The 21,207-nt window shown below is 35.9% G+C and overlaps 1 protein-coding gene across 2 annotated transcripts; it reads left to right on the top strand.

Annotated features, from left to right (window-relative positions):
- Positions 1 to 586: 586 nt before the first annotated feature.
- On the top strand, positions 587 to 21,121 carry LOC133875732 (plant intracellular Ras-group-related LRR protein 6). Of its 2 annotated transcripts, none has more exons than XM_062313950.1 (21): positions 587 to 763; positions 1,492 to 1,555; positions 1,669 to 1,805; positions 1,923 to 2,009; positions 3,283 to 3,358; positions 5,359 to 5,433; positions 5,559 to 5,628; positions 5,718 to 5,795; positions 5,904 to 5,964; positions 6,070 to 6,148; positions 7,189 to 7,279; positions 7,714 to 7,774; positions 7,859 to 7,920; positions 8,569 to 8,639; positions 9,477 to 9,614; positions 11,439 to 11,543; positions 12,654 to 12,778; positions 12,940 to 13,036; positions 18,803 to 18,877; positions 19,754 to 19,809; positions 20,883 to 21,121. In XM_062313950.1, exons 1-21 carry the CDS (start codon positions 699 to 701, stop codon positions 20,953 to 20,955), a joined length of 1,746 nt encoding a protein of 581 aa, XP_062169934.1. In that variant the 5' UTR covers positions 587 to 698; the 3' UTR covers positions 20,956 to 21,121. The 2 variants fall into 2 exon arrangements, with proteins under 2 accessions (XP_062169934.1, XP_062169933.1); XM_062313949.1 differs by having other exon boundaries at positions 588 to 763; positions 7,859 to 7,926.
- Positions 21,122 to 21,207: the final 86 nt, after the last annotated feature.

The raw sequence follows: 21,207 nt of genomic DNA on the forward strand, positions 1-21,207 counted from the left end.
TGAGTCTCCTCCAATATACCTTGGAGTTATGCACTTGTAATTCTAGTATTTCCCTTAGTGAAATCTACATACATGGGTCCTACCAATATGTTTTCGGTTATGTAACAAATACATCTCTTAAAAAAAAACCCAAAAGCTAGTTAGGGGATCATATTGCCAGATAAGCAAGGTAATCAAGAGTTGTATTTTGGGATAGCAAAAGATCACATCTTTATTTTATTAGCCTTATATGATTTTTTATGCAAGTGACAAAAATTATTTTAGGTTTTAGACGGTAGAAGGAATTGATCAATTTGTAAAATATAAATATTAGTTTTGGAACTCTTTTAACATTTTCTTAGCCAATTATTGATTTTTTTTATTAAATAATAATTATTTAAAAATTAATTGAGAGTGTGACGACAACATTGTTAGAAGAACCTTCAATATAATTATAATATATGAGAAAGTCTAAAAAACATATTTCTGTAAATTTCCCATATAAATATAAAACTTTTTAAAAATCAAATGCTGATTTAATAACTGATTTTTAATAAAATTGTATAATAGAAAGATATAACTATGTTAAGTAGAATTTAAAGAAAAAGCCCAAACCCCAGTTCTCATAGCAACGTCATTCTTGCCAACTAATTAAGGGAGGAGCTGAGATCTGAAAGCAAAGCTCAAGCTGCAGTACATGTCCGAGGAAGCGTATCGCGATGGATAGGGTGCTCAAAGCTGCAAGAAGCTCCGGTTCTCTCAACCTATCAAATCGCTCCCTCAGGCAATCCCCCACCCCGGAAGCAATTTCTCCATTAATCACATTCAATTAGTTCTTCACATTTCGTCACCTTCAAAATCTGGACAAATCTATATCTACTCATAGCTGATATAAGTCAAATTCTTTCATTTTTAGTTAATATTGCTAATAAATCCAACTGGTTTATGATTGTTGTTTTGTAAAATTTGTGGTATCGATTGCATTATGAAGATAATTGATTAATGCTAGAAGGAAATGCGTCAAGATAAGTGGATAGCAGATTAGTATCTGTTGGATATTGAGGTTGATTAGATAGTCTTATCGATTTCTGAATTGAGAATGGATTTGCACGTGTCAATTCGAAGTTCTTGAAGAATGTTCATGCTGTAAAAATTTGTTCTTAGCACCGATTATACATTTACGGGTGTCAACTCGACACATCTTATTTGATTGTATTGAAAAACCCGGGAGTTATTCATCTTGGCTCTGTCAAATATTAGGAGTAGAGTTACTTTCTTTCTGCATTATGCTTTTGAACATGTTTGGTGTTTAGTTCCTATGACATGTATGAAAATTGCAATAATTTTATTCTCCAACAGTAAAAGATATACTTATTCTCTTTTACTGTTTCCGGATGACAAGAATGGCACAAATTTAGGAAAAAATGTTAATTGCCAACTTATGGTGGTTCACTTAAATCGTAATTCATCCTAGCAAAGTATGATGTTATTTACTCGTGTTTGTATTCTCAGGGATGTGCCCAATGAGGTGTACCAGAATCTGAATGCAGTTGGAGGGGATGAAAAGTGGTGGGAGGTAATTTATTTTGAATTTTTTTCTTTATTCCCTTTGTTTGAGATACATGAAGTTTCATACAATCAAGAAAGATGTATAAAAGTGGACTTATGGCTTCATTGCTCGAATTGCAGGCTGTGGAGCTGCAAAAGCTTATTTTGGCTCATAATAGTATCGAATCATTGAAAGAAGACCTTAGGAATTTACCTCAACTGATTGTATTGAATGTTAGCCACAATAGACTTTCCAAACTTCCAGCTGCGATAGGAGAGTGGGTTTTGTGAACATATATAGCTATCATATTTTTTAAAAATGTTTTCCCATATTTTTTAATGTTATTTATGCATGTTTAATGTGTGATTTTGTATTTTCTTGACCTATTTGACAGGCTTCCTATGCTAAAATCATTAGACGTGTCCTTCAACTCAATACTAAAAGTACCTGAGGAAATTGGATCAGCAACTTCTCTTGTCAAGTATTCTTATTCTTTCTTTCTTTCTCTTCCTCCTCCTCCTCTTCTTCTTCTTCTTCTTCTTCCTTTTTTTTTTAATATCAAAATCTAGTAGATTTTATTCATCCTTGTTGCTGTTTCTGTGTCTGGTTTGCATCTTTTTTTTCTTTTTTCTTTTTTATTTTTAGTGTTTGAAACATCTGAGCAATAAACAAGAAAATATTGAGCTGCATTGGTATTATGAGCATTGTATATAGCCTTAGCCTCCAACTGATTGAATTTGAGGAAGCTACATGTCTTCTCTCTCTGTCTCCTTTTCTTTTTTTTTTTTCGGGGGGGGGGGGGGGGGGGTGGGGGAATGACTGCCGCTCTTCTCTGGAAAGGTTCATATCCTCCAAATTATTTGTTGTGATTGTGTCCTATGTGCATGTAATCATCCTTTTGGCTCGTCCTGCCATCATTTGAGTGCCTTAAACTTGAATTATATTACATTTTCTTAGTAGGGCATTTATTGGTCTTTGCTGCACATCTATGACCCGTCCTTGGTGACTTCCACTCTTCTAATCTTAAAACTAACGCAACCTCTTGCTTCTTATTGAAGCATAATTTTCTTATTTGATCTTTTCTTGTATTGAAGAATGCTAATGAAAGGAAATAAGAATAATAACTTGTATAATGAGTGTCAGAAATGATTGAGAATTTCTTTTGGTAGCTCTTTCTGGAATGGACCGAACGTAAGAAGTCTTAAATTGAAATGAAAATCTACTTGTAAGAAAAAAATGGTAAAAAATACAAAACCAAATAATAAAAATACAGCCACCATTTTCCTGTGTAAGGAAGACAATCCTAGATCTTAGAGTTGTTGATTCTTTGGTACCAAGTTGAAAGATGAAGGAAGCTTACCTTTTTACCTTGTTTCATCAAAACTAACTTGAGTTTTGGCTTAAGTGAAAGACATTGACATGAAATTGAGATCGAATCACTTTTTATGATTTATGTTTCTAACGAATCTAATTTAGACTATTCATTCATAATCAATGTGACATTTTAGCGATTTCAAGATGAGATTGTGATGAGACTCATAGGTCACCATCCATTGTTACTCAAAAACCACTTTATTACATATACATATTGATCTGCAATTTTCTGGTACCCATATATAACAAAATCTTTTTGTTTTCAATATGTAGGATTTTTTGTTACTTTGTTTATTTGTGCACGACTGTTTGTCTTCTTCTTCTTCTTCTTCCCCATTTTTCCTTCAATGATATGGCCAGATTTTATATGATCATTCCAGGTTTGATTGTTCTTCCAATCAGCTTAAGGAACTTCCAAGCTCCATTGGACGATGTTTAGAGTTATCTGATTTGAAGGTAATGCTTTTTCATGATGGAATGACAAACATCAGGGAGTGGCTATGTGGTTGGTAAAATTTAACGCAACTATTTAGTTGCCTGCTTGTAGCATGTGATTTTTGTAAAGTTTAACCTCGGGACAGTACCAGGTTGAGTATTCTAGATGTAGATAAATCGGCATTTGGATGTGTTGGGAAGAGACTTGCGTAGGAAATTGGAGTCTCGAGAACTGAGGACGTGTTGGGAAGAGAAATCACATTCCTCAGTTAGTGTTGAGTCAAATCTTTAACAGGCTGGCAGTAAAGGAAATCAGTGGCAAGTGGTATCCAGAAAATGAGAAAAGAAAAGATCCAGAAAAAGTTGTAGCAAGTGGTATCTAGAGAAGAAAAGAAAAGAAAAATCACAGGAAAAAAGGTGGTAGCAAGTGGTTTCGTGAAGACCTTTTCCCCTTTCTCCCCCGTTATTAATAAAAGGAAAAATTGCATCATTGGTCTCTGTGGTAGGCCTAAATTATAAATCGCTCCCTAGAGTCAAATTTCGTTAAAAATTTTAACAGATTTTATTAAGCGTCATGTCAGCGCCAATAAGATGGCGACACGTGTTAATCATAATAAAAAAATATAAATATATTAAAAATATTAATAAATAAAACTTAAAAATTATTATTATTATTTTTAAAAAGAAAAATTTGAAAAGAAAAAAGGGGTGGCTGCCGGTTGGGCAACCACCCTAGGCCACCCCTGGCACCTGGGGGTGGTCGCGTGCCACCCCCGACCACCTCTAGGGGTGGTGCGCGGCCTCCCCCAGAGGTTGGGGTTGGCCCGAAGGCCACCCCTAGATGCATTTTGGACTACTGCGTTCCTAGCTCCCTTAGGGATTAGCTTTCATGATTTTCTTATTCTTTTTTTATTGTTCTTCTTAGATGTTTATCTTGTATATTCTGTGTACTTGATTGCGCTTTGCTTTTTTTAATGATATTTCTTTTATAAAAAGAAAAAGTCTTAACTGAGTTGGGCGAGCGAGTTGAGCTTTATATGAGTTAGGCTCGCGAGTCGGGTATGTATCACTCACTAATCGAGTGGGTTTGTCCAATCACGAGTTCGAGTTTGGGTCGAGTTTAACCGAGCAGGTTTCAAGCGAGTTGTCGTACGGTCTAGTTTATTTACAGTCCTATCCTCACTGTGGGTTCAAACTCTCCCTCAACAAGTGAGGCCTAACACATGGAACGTTTAACTAAAATGGGGGTGAATTGTGGAGTCAGAATTCAAACTTATGATTTCTAGTTCTGATATCAATTAGAAAAGAAGAACAAAAATATAGAAGAAGAGAAACTCTTTATTCGATTATATAATTCCCCATGTTGACATGGGTTTAAATAGGATAGAATACATACCTATTATGGAAACAAAATACGAGGAGATTACAATAAAATAAAACCAGAGAGAATAAATAGTTTCCATCTTCAACATCATCTTTTACTCCATTGTGAGATCGCAGGTGCTCTTTGGAATAGTATCTTCAGCAGTGTAGGGCTAGTTTGGGTTATGCCTAGAAGGGTGGTAGATCTCTTTGTCTATTGGAGAACACCAGGGGCTAGGTTTCAGCTTGATGCAGTTTGGAAGATGATTCCGCCTTTCCTAATGTAGTGTTTAAGGAGGGAAAGAAACGATCGTAGCTTTGAGGACCACAACAGGACCTTAGTGAAATTAAAGGCTTTATTCTTGAAGACTCTCTTTCTTTGTGCTTTTGCCTCAGATTGTAGTATTTCGAAACTTTCATGCTTTCTTAGATCTCTTCTCCGCTACTTGCTAGGCTTCTCTTTTGTATACTTCATGTATATTTGGGTTGCACCTTGCGCTTTTTAATGAATTTGCGATTACTTATCCAAAAAAGAAAAGTGTGCACTTTGCTCTTTTGGTGATCTTCTAAACCATCCTGACATAAAAGCAATTTTTTATTTGTTTTCTGTGTCGCACGTGTTCTTTGATAACATTTGGCTTATGACACTTTTTCCCCAGGCATCAAACAATGTTATTACCAGCTTGCCGGAAGATCTAGCAAACTGTTCAAAATTGACAAAACTAGATGTGGAGGTATTAGTGAGATCTTTACTTCGAGTACTTGATGATGGCTGGTCTGCTTGTACAGATACTGGAAAGTAATTATTGTTGATCTATTTGTGGCTACAAATGTGTATTGTATCTTCTATCTGTCCCAGGGAAACAAGCTAACTATGCTATCCGAGAATTTGATTTCATCGTGGACCCTGCTTAATGAACTCAATGCATGTAATTATCTATAGCTTTTTTGGGTATTAGGTCCTACTTGTATATCTGCAGATATATTAAACTTGTGTTTGTTACTTTAATCGATGCAGCAAAAAATTTATTGGGTGGTATACCAGAGAACATTGGGAATCTTTCACGTCTCATTCGTCTTGACCTTCACCAGAACAGTGAGTCAACTAAGCAAAGGGTTCACTTCTTTTTTATTTATTTTGGTGTTATTTAAGCCCATTTCTTCCACCTCTTCTCACAATTTTTCTTTGTAACGAGTTCTGCAGGAATTTCATCAATCCCACCATCAATAATGGGTTGCTCTTCTCTTGTGGAGTTCTATATGGGGTCATTTTCTCATTTATTTTTTCTTGATAATTATGTGGGATTTTTTCCTACTTGAAATATCTGCACCTTTGATATTTATATGGCTTTGGTGGCATCACATTTCAGGAATAACACACTGTCTTCATTACCGGCGGAGATTGGGGTGCTTTCGCATTTAGGGACTTTTGATCTTCACTCAAACCAGGTAGCTATAATGATCTATTTGTCTTTGGTAGAAATATGGTATATTATTTGGGAATAAGATCTTGCTTCTATTAGTTTGTTAAGACAGATAGGCTAGGCTAGAATGATATTTTTGTGTGGTCCTTATGTTCAGCCTTTTCAGTTATTACCTCTTCGAATTCTGTTGCTCAGATCTGATTATAATTACTTTTCATGTAAATTCTATAAGTCCATAGATTTGATTGCGTGAGCTAACTTGTATGTGAAATTAAGTAGTAGTGGTGGAGTCAATTCCCATTAGTATTGAGTGGTACTATATGAAATGTTATAGATATACAAGTGTTTGTTCTAGTGATACATTTGAGTGCATGCATGAAAGGAGATCCTTGCTACTATATGAAATGTTATAGATATACAAGTTTTTGTTCTAGTGATACATTTGAGTAAATGCATGAAAAAGGTCCTTGCTACTTCTTGTCCACTGTTCTTTGAGTTCTGAGCAGGGTAAACGGTTATTCCTTCACATGTTATTTATTTAGTTGTTCAACATATTTTTGTCCACCAAATTGCAAAATGAGCTCTATTTCAAATGACTTTTTTTTTTTTTTTAATAAGTAATTCAATCTCATCAGAAAAGTGCAAAGCGGCACAATCTTAGTACATAGGAAATATATAAGAGAACCCCCTAATCAGGAGAAAAAGATGATCAAAAGTTCAAAAAATCAGAAAAACTAGAAAAAAGCAAGCTATGATGTGCTGCTATCCATGTGTATAAAGCGTTGAACATAATCCTTTTCAGCTCTACCACCGAAGTCTCTATATCTTCAAAGCTCCGTGCATTCCACTCTATTTCAAATGATGCTTCCTCCATTTGTAAGATGAAGGTTGAGGGTGAGCTCATGGATTCAAAACTCGCTAGATGCATGTCTAACTTACTAATCGAAAGAAAATATTTTTGCCTGCCATATTTTCTTTTGCTTTTTTTTTGGGGGGGTCTAGAATACTCAGGTTTTGGATCGCTAAATTTAAACTTAGCCTGCTAATTGCTTCATATGCATGCAGTTGAAGGAATATCCAGTGGAGGCGTGCAAATTGCGTCTTTCAGTCCTGGATCTTTCAAATAATTCATTGACTGGATTGCCCCCTGAAATGGGTAAGGTTAGCAAGTTATAGAGTGGTATCAAGTCATCTGTTATATTTTTGTAGGAATTTCAGGTTCCTGAATAGCTTATGATACTTTGAAGAAATCTTGCATCAATCATTTTAAACAATATGATCAGATTTATCCAATTAGTCCAAACAGGAAGATCTTGTAGGCCAAGATAAATCTTGGTTTAACTTTTCGCAAAGGAATCTTATCATTTTAATGCCGAATCTAAGCTTCTTCTTCTTTTTTCTTTTTTTCCTTCTAATTTTCTTTTTAATTTTTTTTAACTCAACTGAAATCTGAAGTAAATTTAACCCCTTCTCTCTCAGATTTTCTTTATGAATCTTAGATTTTTAAATTTAAGCACTGAAAAACAATGCTAAAATTGGGAATTAATATGATTAATAGATGGTGGATAACCTAACTTATTGTTTGTCTAGGCAAGATGACTACCCTACGAAAACTTTTGCTTACTGGCAATCCTTTGCGAACTCTTCGAAGGTGAGAGTCATTATTTTTGTCCTTAACATGTTAAATGTGTCTTTTGATTAAGGGATTATCCAACTGATTCATTTCCTCCTGTAGTTCATTGGTTTCTGGACCAACAACTGGATTACTGAAGTATCTTCAAAGTAGACTTTCTGAAGGTGAAGGTATATTAGTTCTTTTTTTGATAAGGAATTGCAATTTTATTAAAAAAAGAGCGTAAGGCGCCCCTAGTACACACGGAGTATACAAGAAGCAACAGCCTCACCACCGACCCTACAAGGAACAGCCCACAAAACAACCCAACTCTAAGCCCCTAAAGCTTACAATCTTCAATCATATCCCACCGCCTATGGTCCTCATCAAGGGCAGAGAGGAAAGCCATAGTTCTATCCCCCTTATCCCCGAAAAACGAAGAGCATGCCAAAGACAACTCCAAAGGAGAGATAGCCTGGAGACCACCCACAGAATTGAGAGGGCGAGCGCTTGAGAAACTACGATCTGCCTGTGAAAGAGAGGAGGAGCTCGACCCAAGAAACCCCCGCCTGAGAAAACCCACATCTTCGTGTTTTCCTTGACCCACCACCGACTTTGGCCGGTATATCAGTTCTTGTTAATCATGCTTCAATTTTATGGTCATTAACATACAAAGTCTATTGTCTCTGTTGTTGAAAGAGTTCTAGATTTTTCATGCTACACCAAATTTCATGATTTACAGATTTAAGCTTGTTTGTTTGTTTGTTTTTTATTTTGTTTTGTTTTGTTTTGTTTTTCTGTTTTGAGTAATTAGATTCAAGTGTCTCATGTAGGTTCCGAAACTACAACAACAACAAAAGGGGATGTAGTTGCCATGGCAGCTAGATTGTCTATCACTTCAAAGGTATCACTCATTGTAATTTAACAGGCTTTTTTATGGTCGAGCCGGATGGCTAGCTGATCCCAAGTAGCAAGGTGTAAACTCTGTTGAGTTGAATAATTGACACTTTCCATTTTCTAAATCATTCTATTCATGGTATTTGAAAGTTTTCGATGATATTGTTGAAGATGGAAACTACCAACATACTATGATTTTATTCTCCTTAAGTTTATCTGATTGTAATATTCTTTGTTTCTTTCCATATTAGTCTATAGGCTTCTTCTATTTAAACCTATGTAGTCGTATGAAACAAAGACAATTGAATAAGAATTTCTTCTTCCCTTTCTCGGTTTTTCTTTTCTACTTGGTATCAGAGCCGAAGATCCTGACTTCGAACTTTGGCTCCGTCATTTACCCATTTCAATTAAATATTCCACGTGGTGGGCCTCACCTATTAAAAAGAGAGTTTGAGCCCACATGTGAGGGGAAGTGTTAAAGTATTGATTAATTGATTAAATTTACATTTTCTTATTAGCTTAAGTTTTTGAGATAAGTGGTAATTTAACAGATATTGGTTTGATTCTCACTTTCTGGGTATAGAATTGAAAATTGCAAATTTGGGCCATGGCCATCTAAAGGATGGGGTGAGATTCAGATTCATCTTGGGTTCAAATCTAACACTTTTGGGCATTAAATGTTGGGCCGCATGTGATTTATTTATCGTGTTGTTTTATTACTCTGCCCACTTCTTCCTCCACTGTGATTTCAGTTATTTTAGCCAGAGAGCTTGTGATTCACCTTTCATTAATTTTTCTGTCTTCAAATAGGAAACTTCACCTATAATAAATGTCGTAATTTCAGGAACTTTCTTTGGAAGGGCTTGGTTTGAGTGCTATTCCATCAGAAGTATGGGAATCGGGTGATGTTATAAAAGTAGATCTTTCTAGGAATGCCATCCAAGAGCTGCCGGTTGAACTTTCCTCATGTGTTTCTCTCCAGGTAAATTTCTTAGTTTTCCTCTGCTTGCTCATTAGCTGTTATGGCAAATAATGATAAAGTTAAATGCTATTTGTATTGGTCAACCTAAGTGACTCTACTGATCTTTTAAGTAATGGAAGCTTCAATCTTTTGATTAAATCCAGAACCAGTTTCTATCACAGTCCAAGTTAGTGTATTCCCTGATTAATGGAAAGATATGTCTCTTGCAGATTCTTTGAATGCTAAGTGCTAAAATTTGAAATTAAAGCAGTCATTTTGTTGCCATAAGGTCCAGCAGATAATAAATTATATAGACATGCTTTTTGGAAGCCCAGTGGCTTTGATGGTTATGGAAGGTTGCTGTTAAAGCCTTAATTTGTATCCATGTGCTTTAAGTATTGAGATTCCTGTCAGGTTCAACATATTATATGCTCCACTCAATTCAACTAAGCCTTACTCCCAATTTTTAACATTTTGTATGTAAGCCAAAATCTTATGCTGTTCTGCAGTCCGATATTGACTATGCGTCAAATTAATATCCTTGACTATGATTTTGAAATAAGATCCTTTTATCACGTGTTGTCCATTCCTGCTGCCTCCCCATTTTCTTGGAAAAGCATTTGGAGCGGTAAGGCTCTGTCGAGAGTGGCATTCTTTGTGTGGACGGCATTAGGGAAGATCTTAACTTTGGATAACTTGAGGAAGAGGAACATCATTGTGGTAGATTGGTGTTGTATGTGTAAGAGGAGTGGGGAATCCATAGATTATCTTTTTCTTCATTGTGAAGTGGCGAGAGAATTATGGATTGCGCTCTTCTGTCTTTTTGGTGTTGAGTGGATTATTCCTAGAAGGGTGACAAAGTTGTTGGCTAATGGCTAGCTAAAGAGGTCAGTTGGAAGCTGTAATATTTTAGAAGTTTGGAGGATGATTCCTTTTTGCTTAATATGGTGAATTTGGAGAGAGTAGAGCGCAAAAGAGCTTTGAAGATTGCGAGATTTCGGTGGTAGAGCTAAAGTCCGTTGCGTTCAAATCCTTTTATGCATGGACAATGGCGTGCAATAGTCCTCACTTTTTTCTAGTTTACTTCATTTTTGTACCTTTTTTTTTTTTTTTTAATCCCTAATAAGGGGTTCTCTCCTATATATTTCTTGTGTACTTGAGTTGCACATCTTTGCGCTTTTTAATGAGATTGAATTACTTATATAAAAAAAAAAAATTTAGTCACTTTTTTTTTTTAATGTGACTAAACCATGTGCATTGGAGACTCAGTGGTTCACTGGTGAAAAAGAGTGAGATAAAGGTAGTCCTAAAATAACATGGGTAGAAGTAGTGACAAAGAATATGTTTAATAGGAAGGCAATAGAAACTATGGTTTTAGATAGAACATAATGACAGAAAAAATTGCATGTGGGCATCTCTAATTAGTCGATGAGGATCCATAGTCAACCCTTTTCATTTGGATTATGGCTTAGTTGAGTTCAGTTGAAAAGATTGTTTCCATGAAATATATTGTTGCTTCTTGGGTATGTAACAAATAGTCTATTGTTCAAGCCATTTTTTTTAATGGTAAGTTACATGCACTTGGTGGGACTCAAACCCACGACCTCACCCTCCACCTTGCTACAAAGGGAGGAGCTAAAACTCATTGGTTGCTCAAGCCATTTTACCAAAGGTATCATGCTAGATCAAATTATATAGAACTTCCTTGTCAAATACTTTGTCCATCCTATTCCAGATCAGCTTTGGCTGGGTCCAAGTTAATCTAGGAATTTTCATAATGATAAATTGGCTTGTTGGAATCTGAAACTGTCTATTAATACATCAAATTCTTTTCCAAATTTGCAGACTCTGATTTTATCCAGGAACCAGATTAAAGACTGGCCAGGTTCAATTTTAAAGTCACTTCCTAATCTTTCGTGTTTGAAGCTGGACAATAATCCACTCAGACAGGTAAAGCAGATCTATTTTATGATTGACAGTTTCAAAGAGTCTTTTTCTGTATTCTACTTGTCTATGAATTAACTTGATGAGATCAAAATTTATTAAGAGCTCTTATGGGAATATTCAGGGGACATAATTGATCAATCAATTAATTTTTCCAGTTATTGTGATGTTTAAGGACATGCTTTTGATTCTTTGAATGAAATTAATTTCACTCTTTATATACCTTGACGGCCTCACCAATCCAAAAGTTCCCATCTCTCTCTGTCTTCCCCCTCCCCTATAAAAAACATGCATGCATGAACACACACAAACACAAATGAGTTAAGTGTATGCGAAATCAGGAATCACACAGGGTAGATTGATAAATTAGAAACCTCCACCATTAGCCTAGCAGATAAAGCACTTTTCTTTTTCTTTTTTATAAGTAATCAAAATATCATTAAAAGTATAAGGTGACCCTAGATACACAAGAAGTATACAAGAGAAACCACCTAGTTAGTAGGAGCAAAAAGAACAATGAAATCATGATAACTAATCACCAATGGAGAAACAAAATCAGTTGTTCAAAGATACAAGGTATTGAAAAATCGAGACTTAATCTCATCCACAGTCCTCTCACGGTCCTCTCTATTTAATGTGTGTAGCATAAAGCACATTAAATAGTCCATTTCAGAGATTGGTGATTTAAACTCACGGTGAATTTGCCACTGGACTTCCCAACATGGATATAGATGGTATGCTCCTAGATATGTGGCATAACTGTATCTGGCAAAAAGGTTAGGACTTCCAATAGAATTAGAACCTTTCCTTAATAATAGACATACACACAAACATACATTTTTGTTGTAAGTCTCTTGTCAATCTAGAGGCTTCTCATTGTATGACAATTGTCATGAGATTAGTCTTGTTAGAAGTTAAGAACCACTGCAGTCAGTTCGACATTATAAAAATCTCTGGAGTTATTTTGTTGCATGTCCATATTTTGAGACCTAGTGATGAGGGGGTGGTGGGATTCCAAATCTATGCGGATATTTTTCCTTGTGTGCATGTTCTACAATGTGTTTGTGTACCTGTCACCACTATAATCTGACTACCCTCTTGCTACTTCACCTGCAGATTCCATCTGTTGGATTTCAAGCAGTCTCTAGGGTTCGGGTTCTGGATCTGAGTGGTAATGCTGCTTCATTACCAGAGCATCCAGTATTTTCCAGCATTCCTCATCTGCAAGAGCTTTACCTGAGGTCAGTCAGCTGGAATCTTTCATATAGATGCATATACACAAACATTTTATGTATATGTCTGCTTTATATGCCTGCATGTTTCTTGTGCTTCTATGCTTGTACATGTTGGTATTTTCTCCAATGCCTGAGCTATTTCTGTTACATCTGATTTGACTTGACAGAAGAATGCAACTATGTGAAGTCCCATTAGATATATGTAGCTTACAGCAACTGCGGATCCTTGACTTGAGCCAAAATTCCCTTCAATCAATTCCAAGGGTAATATATATCTTTCTTAAAGTAAATATTCAACATGTAATAATGCCACTATTTAATTTAGGACTTGTTAAAGTGAACATTGATTGCCTTGGCTCTAATGTTTGTTGAAGAAGGAAACTTTTGTGATATGTGGCTGATTTTATTTTATTCTCATTATTTTGCATTAATTACTTTCCATGTAAGATTGTAATAATTTTTCAATTTAAACACGTACTTGTATCGTCGATCATCAAGGAAAATAAGACTATTTTTCCCACTTTTTCCTTCAATTTTTTCCTTCTCTTTCAATTTGGTATAACATCGTTAGCATCTTAGGAGATAGGAGTCTGTCAGTGGTGGTGGGAGACCAAAAACTCGATCGACGTCCCTTGCGTCATCCAAATGCTGACGCCAGGGTGATAGGAGCTACAAGGTTTTGCTTGGGGTCTCATGCGCTTCTTCTCTATGTATCCTAGAAGTGGTCGAAGCACAGGGGTTTTGAGCTCCTGTTGTCTCCCCAGAGAAAACGACAATCGATAGTGGCGTGTATTTGGTGTGTATTGGAGTTTCTTGTCTTTAGTCATTCATGCTTGATACATTGCATTGCTGATTGTGTATTGGAGTTTATTGTGTATTCAAAACGATAGGAATTTTGAAGACTTGGAAAGAACCTTGGAAGAGACTCTTTCTTTGTTCTATCATTCTTTGTATTGTTGGACTTCGGCTTATGTCCATCCTTTGTTTATTTCTTTTTCTGACTTTCTCACTCGCTTTTCTATCTCTAGTTAGGTGTTTTCCTTGTATACTTCCAGTGTACTAAGGGGCGCCTTACACTTTTCTAATAAAATTGATTTCTTACCTATCAAAAAAAAAATAAAAAATTATTTGGTTGGATGTCTGAACTCAAGATGTTAGAAATGAGTCAGACTTTGGAAACTCACAAAAAGGGGATAGAGAGTCAAGTGACCTCCCATAGTGAGAATCCAACTCTCCATACAGGAGGCTCAAGATGTCGGGAGACTTGTTGGAGATTTCGTGGTCGTTCTACAAGAGGTCAAGGAGGAAGAACCAGGCCTTGGGCCAATCATACTTTTGTGGTAGGGAAGATTTTTCTTACACTAGATTATAGTTCTACTTTTCGTCTTATGTATCGATTGGAAACATTTGTTGATGTTTTTAGCAAGGAAGAAGTAGACACTTTGTTGGCTTTTGTCTCTACTGCAAATATTTGCTTTTGCACTTTTTTGCCTATACAAGTAACTTGGTCATGTCTCTGAATGCATCTCCTACTCCATTTGATGATTCTTGGATCACTGACTCAGGGGCGTCCGATCATAATACTGGTGTATTTTCCTTGTTTTCTTCTTATAATCTTTGCTCCGAGAAGGAAAATGTTAGAATAGCTTATGGTTTTCTATCGTTAGTGTCTGGTAAAGGCACCATTCTTGTCACACCTCCTTGTCATTGTCCTCTGCCCTTCATATCCCAGATTTGCAGCCAATTTATTGTCTATTGCTCGTATTACCCGTGAGTTAAATTGTAGAGTCATTTTATTCTGATTATTGTTTTTTTAGGACCTAGTCACGGGGAGGATAATTAGTTACGGTAGCTTGAGAGATGGTCTGTATTATCTGGATTTTCAGCCCACATCACAAAGTCAACTCACACAAGCTTATCACACCGTTCGATTAGATGACTTTGCAACAAGAATCTGACTTTGACATCAGCGGTTAGGGCATCCTTCTTTTTGGTTATTGTAGTGGATTTTCCTAATTTTTGCATAATCCTAATTCTAAGTTTCAATGTCAAACTTGTGAACTTACTAAACATTAGCGGGTATCATTTCCTCCTAGTTTAACTAAAAGCGATGTGCATTTTTTTCTTGTTCATACTAATGTTTGGAGTCCTTCACTGGTGGTTTCTTTACCTAGTCATCGGTGGTTTGTATCTTTCATTGATATTTTTTTTTGGACCACCTAAGTCTATTTATTAAAAGATAAAAGTGAGGTTTGGGCTTTGGGTTTCTTGTGATTCTGGGTGTTGTGGGTGCTGCATGCGAGTTATAGGGTTGGTTCTTGTGGGTTTGTTTGGGTTTTTCTTTTTATGGGTTAGCTTTGGCTGTTCTTGTGTATACTCCCGGTGTACTTAGGGGCGCCTTACGCTTATTTATAAAGTTTTCTTACTTATCAAAAAAAGAAAAAAAGAAAAAAAGAAAAAGTGAGATGTCCTTTGTTTTTTAGATATTTCACATCATGATTTAGACCCAGTTTAATGCCTCTATCAAAATTGTCCGTTCTAATAATAGGGGTGAGTATCTGGCTAGTAGTCTTGGTACATTTTTTCGTGATCATGGTATTATCCATCAAAACCACTTGTGTTTATACTCCCCAACAAAATGGAGTTGCTGAGCGGAAAAATCGACATCTTCTTGATGTAACTCAGTCCTTAATGATTGATATGTATGTCCCTAAATCTTATTGAGATGATGTCATACTCACTGCAGCATATCTTATCAATAGGATGCCCTCATGTGTCTTAGATTTCAATACACCTCTTGAGGTGTTATCCCCACCTTTATCTACTTCCAAATTTGTTTGGTTTTGTTTGTTTTGTTCGCATTCATGGTCTGATTCGGGAAGAATTAGATTGTCGTAATCTCAAATGTATCTTTGTGGGCTTTACCCCTCCTCAAAAGTGGTATAAATGTTATCATCCTCCTTCACAGAAGCGTTTTGTCTTGATGGATGTTACCTTTTTTGAGTCGCACCCATATTTTTCATCAACCAACACTTCTCTTCAAGGGGAGAGTCAGAGTGAAGAGAAGTCTTCTATGAGTAGTCCTTTACCTATCCCTACTCATGTGCTAGAGCATGACAAATAACAATCGCTTGCTAATTAATCTCGATTCTTTTACCTATAAAAAAAAAAAATTAATCTCGATGCTATTACAGAGGATTTTTATCAAGATCAATTGGTAGCTTGCAAAAAGACCAAAGGCAAGAGGGAGCTTTTGAATTTGAAAAGCTCCGTTAACTATGGATATGTGAGCGCTCCCTCAAGACATCGAAAAGGAAAGGATCCCATGACGTAGGGTTGTGTTCTCTTTGGTGGGTTTTGTGGTCTTGGGTTGTTTGGTTTGTAGGGTTTGTTTGGGCTCTTCTTTTGGCTAGCTTTTGGTTACTTCTGCGTATACTACCGGTACACTTAGGGGCGCCTTACACTTTTTAATAAAACTTTTCGTACTTATCTAAAAAAAATTAATCTTTTAGTGATGAGTCGTATGAGCCATTGCCAGTGGAGGAGCTGAGAGCTTACTCCAGACGCCAAAAAAGTAAGGTTATTCCTGATGCTTCTTGCCAAACATCTGACCTTGACTCAGGTAATAGTACTTCTACCCCTGATTTAAATACTTTTACAGTGAAGCATAAGGCTGCTGGATTAGTGGAAAGATATAAGACACGATTGGTGGCAAAATGATTTGCTCAAACTTATGGGATAGACTACGAGGAGACGTTTGGCCTGGTAGCAAAGATGAATTCAATTTTCTTTGGCAACAAACTTAGATTGACCAGTGTGGCAGCTTTATGTGAAGAACACGTTCCTTCATGGAGATTTAGAGGAAGAATTATTCATGGAACTTCCTCTTGGTCCTCAATTCTCCTTTGTTAGGGGTAAAGTTTGTAAAGTGAAGGTCTTATATGGACTGAAACAATCTCCAAGGGCTTGGTTTGATAGATTTTTCCGAGCTATGCAGAGATTCGGCTATAAACAAAGTCAGGCAATCCATACATTGTTTATCAAACATTCGTCACAAAGAAAGGTAACTGCTTTAATTGTTGGACATAAATTTCTTACAAACCGGTTTGTAGGAAATTTCATACAACCCACATATAAGAATGACTGTGTCCTTTAAACACGTGAGAACTACATGTTTTTTTATTAATGCTATTAAAACAACATGTGCTTCTCACATGCCAAGGGATACATGTCAATCTTATATGCGGGTTGTATGAAATTTCCTACAAACCGGTTTGTAGGAAATTTCTGTCCTTAATTGTTTATGTAGATGATATCGTGTTGACTAGAAATGATGATGAGGAAATACAAAGATTGAAAAAATATTTGGCCAGTGAATTTGAGATAAAAGACTTTGGCAACTTAAAATATTTTATGGGCATTAAAGTAGCAAGATCGAGACATGGCATCATCCTCTCCCTGCGGAAATATGTCCTTGATCTATTCAAGGAAACAGGGATGCGCAGTTGTAAGTTTGTTGACAATCCAATAGAGCTGAATAAAAAATTGGAAGAAATGGATGAGAGCTCTATTGGAGAAAGGCAGATACCAATGATTGGTTGGTAAATTAATTTGCTTGTCGCACACTTGTCCAAACATTATCTATGCACGACGAGAGTCCTATTTGGAGGCAGTTTATCGTATTCTTCACTATCTAAAATCTTCACTGTGCAAAGGTTTGTTGTTCACTCGACATGATCACCTGACGAAACTAGAGGTCTATACAGATGCAGATAGGGCTGAATTAGTTACAGATCGGAGAACTACTTCAGGATATTGTACACTGGTGGGAGGCAATCCAGTTACCTGGCATAGTAAAAATCAATTAGTTGTTGCAGGTCAAACGTAGGAGCTGAATTCCAAGACGTGGCACCTAGAGTATGTGAGTTATTATGGTTAAAAATCTTGTTGAAGGAACTTGAGGGTGATTCTAACGATCCCATAAGATTGTATTGTGATAATAAAGTTGCAATCAACGTTGCACATAATCTAGTCCAACACAACCAAACACATTGAAGTTGATAGGCGTTGTATCAAGGAGAAGTTACGTGCAAGATTAATCTGTACACCGTATGCAAAGTCAGAAGAACAATTTGCAGGTATTTTGACAAGAGGAGTATCCAGTAGCGTCTTCATTCAACATTGTGCAAGTTGGGCATGTGAGACATCTTCGCCTCAGTTTGAGGGGGAGTATTGAAGAAGGAAACTTTTGTGATATGCAGCTGATTTTATTTTCTTCTCATTATTTTGCATTAATTACTTTCCATGTAAGATTGTAATACTTTTCTATTTAAACACGTATACTTGGATTGTTGATCATCAAGGAAAATAAAACTGTTTTTTCCCTACTTCCTCCATTTTTTCTTCTTCTCTTTCAATTATGTTGTGGTAAAAGACTTAGAAAATGATCCATGTTGTACATAACTGGTTTCAGAATTCTATTTTCCTTGACAGTTGGGATAAAATTGTTTTCATTTGGTTCATTCAAGTTAAAAGATTTTTTCTTGGTCATTTTTTGAGTATGGAAATGGATGTTATGGATCAAGGTCTGTAAAGTGTTACAGGTTAAAAGTTCAGGTTTCCACTTAGAAGATGTACATTCCCAAAGAAAGTAAATTTGTCATCTTTAGTTTAACGCTTTTATCTCTTAGGTCTTTTAGTTCTTTATTCGTTTTCTTTTTTGCATGGTTGGAAGGTTATATTTGTCACCCCAAGGGATAGCTCAAAAATAAAAAATAAAAAAAATGGTTGGAAGGTTATATTTGTCACATTGACCATGTAACTGGTCCATGGATCTTTGAATTGGCCTGTTGGTAGGAGATTAATTACTATCCACATATTAGGAGCTGTAGAAGTAGCGATATTCTGGTGCTATATATTGTTACTTTGAGATAAATCCTAGTTCATAAATCTTATCTATAGGTGCAATTTTTTTCCTTTTTTGGGCGCATCAACTGCCAAGTTTGTGAGTGTGTTAATATTGGCATGCAGGGGTTCCAAAATCTTACTTCTCTTACTGAGCTTGACCTATCTGACAACAACATCTCAGTGCTTCCCCCCGAGCTGGTGAGGATATGGAATCCTTTCACTGTAATTTTGATTATAGGTTTTGAAGTATGGTTTTGATAAGATATGATGCTACCTAGAATCTGTATGGTCTACCTAGTGTTTAATTTCAGCAGCACTTATCATATTGTCTCTTGAAATTTCGAGAAACTGGAGCCATCATTTTCTGACAAATCAAATCATAAAATTAACTAGTGTTTTGATAGATACTTATTCTATTAGTTTAATGGGGTTGTGAAGTTGGTGTACTCCTAGTATACTTATTCTGTCTTAGCTTTTATTTATTTATCTTTTTTTCCGTATTTTTTTCAAAAGCAAACTGAATGATGGAAAGTCCCCTAAAGCATTTTTTGGGGGCATAATTCTGACTATGTATTCTCATATCACCAAAGAATCGTCCTATGATGGTTCGTTCAATTCACATGTCATTTAGCATAAAAGTAATGCCAAGTACTATATTTTTATCCTCCAATTGTCTAACAATGTTGACGTGGCACTCCAAATTAACCATTGTATCTTTTTAATTTTTGTTATTTTGAAAGGATTAATTCAAGGATTAGTTGAGAGTGCCACGTCAGTTTTGTTGGATGAATGTTGGATAGAAATATAGTATCTAACATTTCTCTTAACATAAACAATCCTATAATCACTTTTTTCTTAGCTTAACTAATTTAAACTTCTATCCTTGTCTTTTCCTTTCTTGATTTTAAAGTAATAAGAACCCATTCCCCAACCAATAGATCACATTAATATGCATTGAACAATAAGCATTTGACTTGGGGAGTTATCCACTGCTTCGCATGATACATTTGTCCAGACTTATTTCAGTGATTTGTTACGTTATCTAAGTTAAAAACTAAAGAGTTCTTTGCTCAGGGTGTACTTGAACCGAGCCTACAGGCATTGAGACTTGACGGAAATTCATTGAGAAGGTATGCTACATATTTTCTTTTTGTAATTTTTTTTTTTTTTTTAGCATTATTTAGATTCTGTTGGAAGCTTCATAAGCTTTGCTGTGATTTTGTGGTATGTTGGGATTGTAGCCTAAGAAATTCCCAGACGAAAAAGGGCATTGACTAATAAATAAATCTCAAATCCTTCCAGTTTTCTCTACCTTAGTGATGTGAACTTCTTGAGAGTTAAACCTGAGGGCAATCTATTTATGGGGGACGCATGAAGACATACTGTAAACATCAGGGTGCCTGTGATATCAATGAAAATTATTATAGTATTACTAATATTGTTATTTTTCTCAGATGATATTGATGCACTAGTGCACAAAAATGCAAGATTACGAAATCTATTTTTGCAGAACTGAAATATTGTTATTTACTAGAAATTTATATTCTAGATCTTGCTTAGCAGAGAAAAGGACTACCAATTGAGGAAGGAAGGCAGACTTGTGTAAATTTATTAATGCCATGTAGGAGGCTATTGTGTGATTTAGTTTCCCTAAGGAACAGTATTGGAGCCTACAGGATTTGGGCTTTTGTTGAGGTGTTTTGGGTTTTCTGTTGTGGTTGGGACTTTGTGGGTGTTTTTTATTTCTTGTTTCTCTTGTCTGTTTTGCCTTTTCTGTTTTTGTGTCATTTTTTATACTTCCTGTATGTTCAGGAGCGTCTACATTTTTTATAAAATTTCTCTGCTTCCTTATCCAAAAAAAGAAGGATTGGAGCCTATTATTACATTAGCTCCGCAGGGTTTGCTACTTAACACTAGGTCAAGATGCTTACCGGTATGCATGTGGAGTACAAGTACCCTTTCTATGTGAATCATATAATCTTCATTAACTGTTTTGGAGGCATATTTATTATCCCCATTTTGTGTACTCTGTATATACATGGTAGCATGTGAAACAAAAAGAGTAAAACCAAGTAATAGCATTTCAAATATTTTACTGCTCATGTTGCTTGAAATAGTTTTGCTAGTAATATCATTAAGATAAAAGTATTTGATCTAATTACAAGGGGTATGGAGTTACACGATGCTCTTTTTCTTTTTACAGCATCCGGAGGTCAATTTTAGACCGAGGAACCAAAGCTGTTCTGAACTATTTGAAAGATAGAATTCCAGAGTAGTAGTTTGTTCACATGATTCTCCTTCTCTTGGCTGCGGTAAATTTTCACTCCTTTTCTACGGTTCTGGTTTGAAAGCTTGATGTTAAAGACTACATTGTTGTACATCTCTTGAGTGTGATAATTTGTATAATGCACGACTATCGTTTATCAATGTACTTCTGGGTTATTCTGTTGTTTATTTTCCCAAAATTTGCTTTTCGTTTGTTGTACTTCTTTCCTTTTCCATTGTGGTCTAATACAATTCTCATGGTA

The sequence above is a fragment of the Alnus glutinosa genome, chromosome 8, assembly GCF_958979055.1.
Source record: "Alnus glutinosa chromosome 8, dhAlnGlut1.1, whole genome shotgun sequence".
Taxonomy (NCBI): Eukaryota; Viridiplantae; Streptophyta; class Magnoliopsida; order Fagales; family Betulaceae; genus Alnus; species Alnus glutinosa.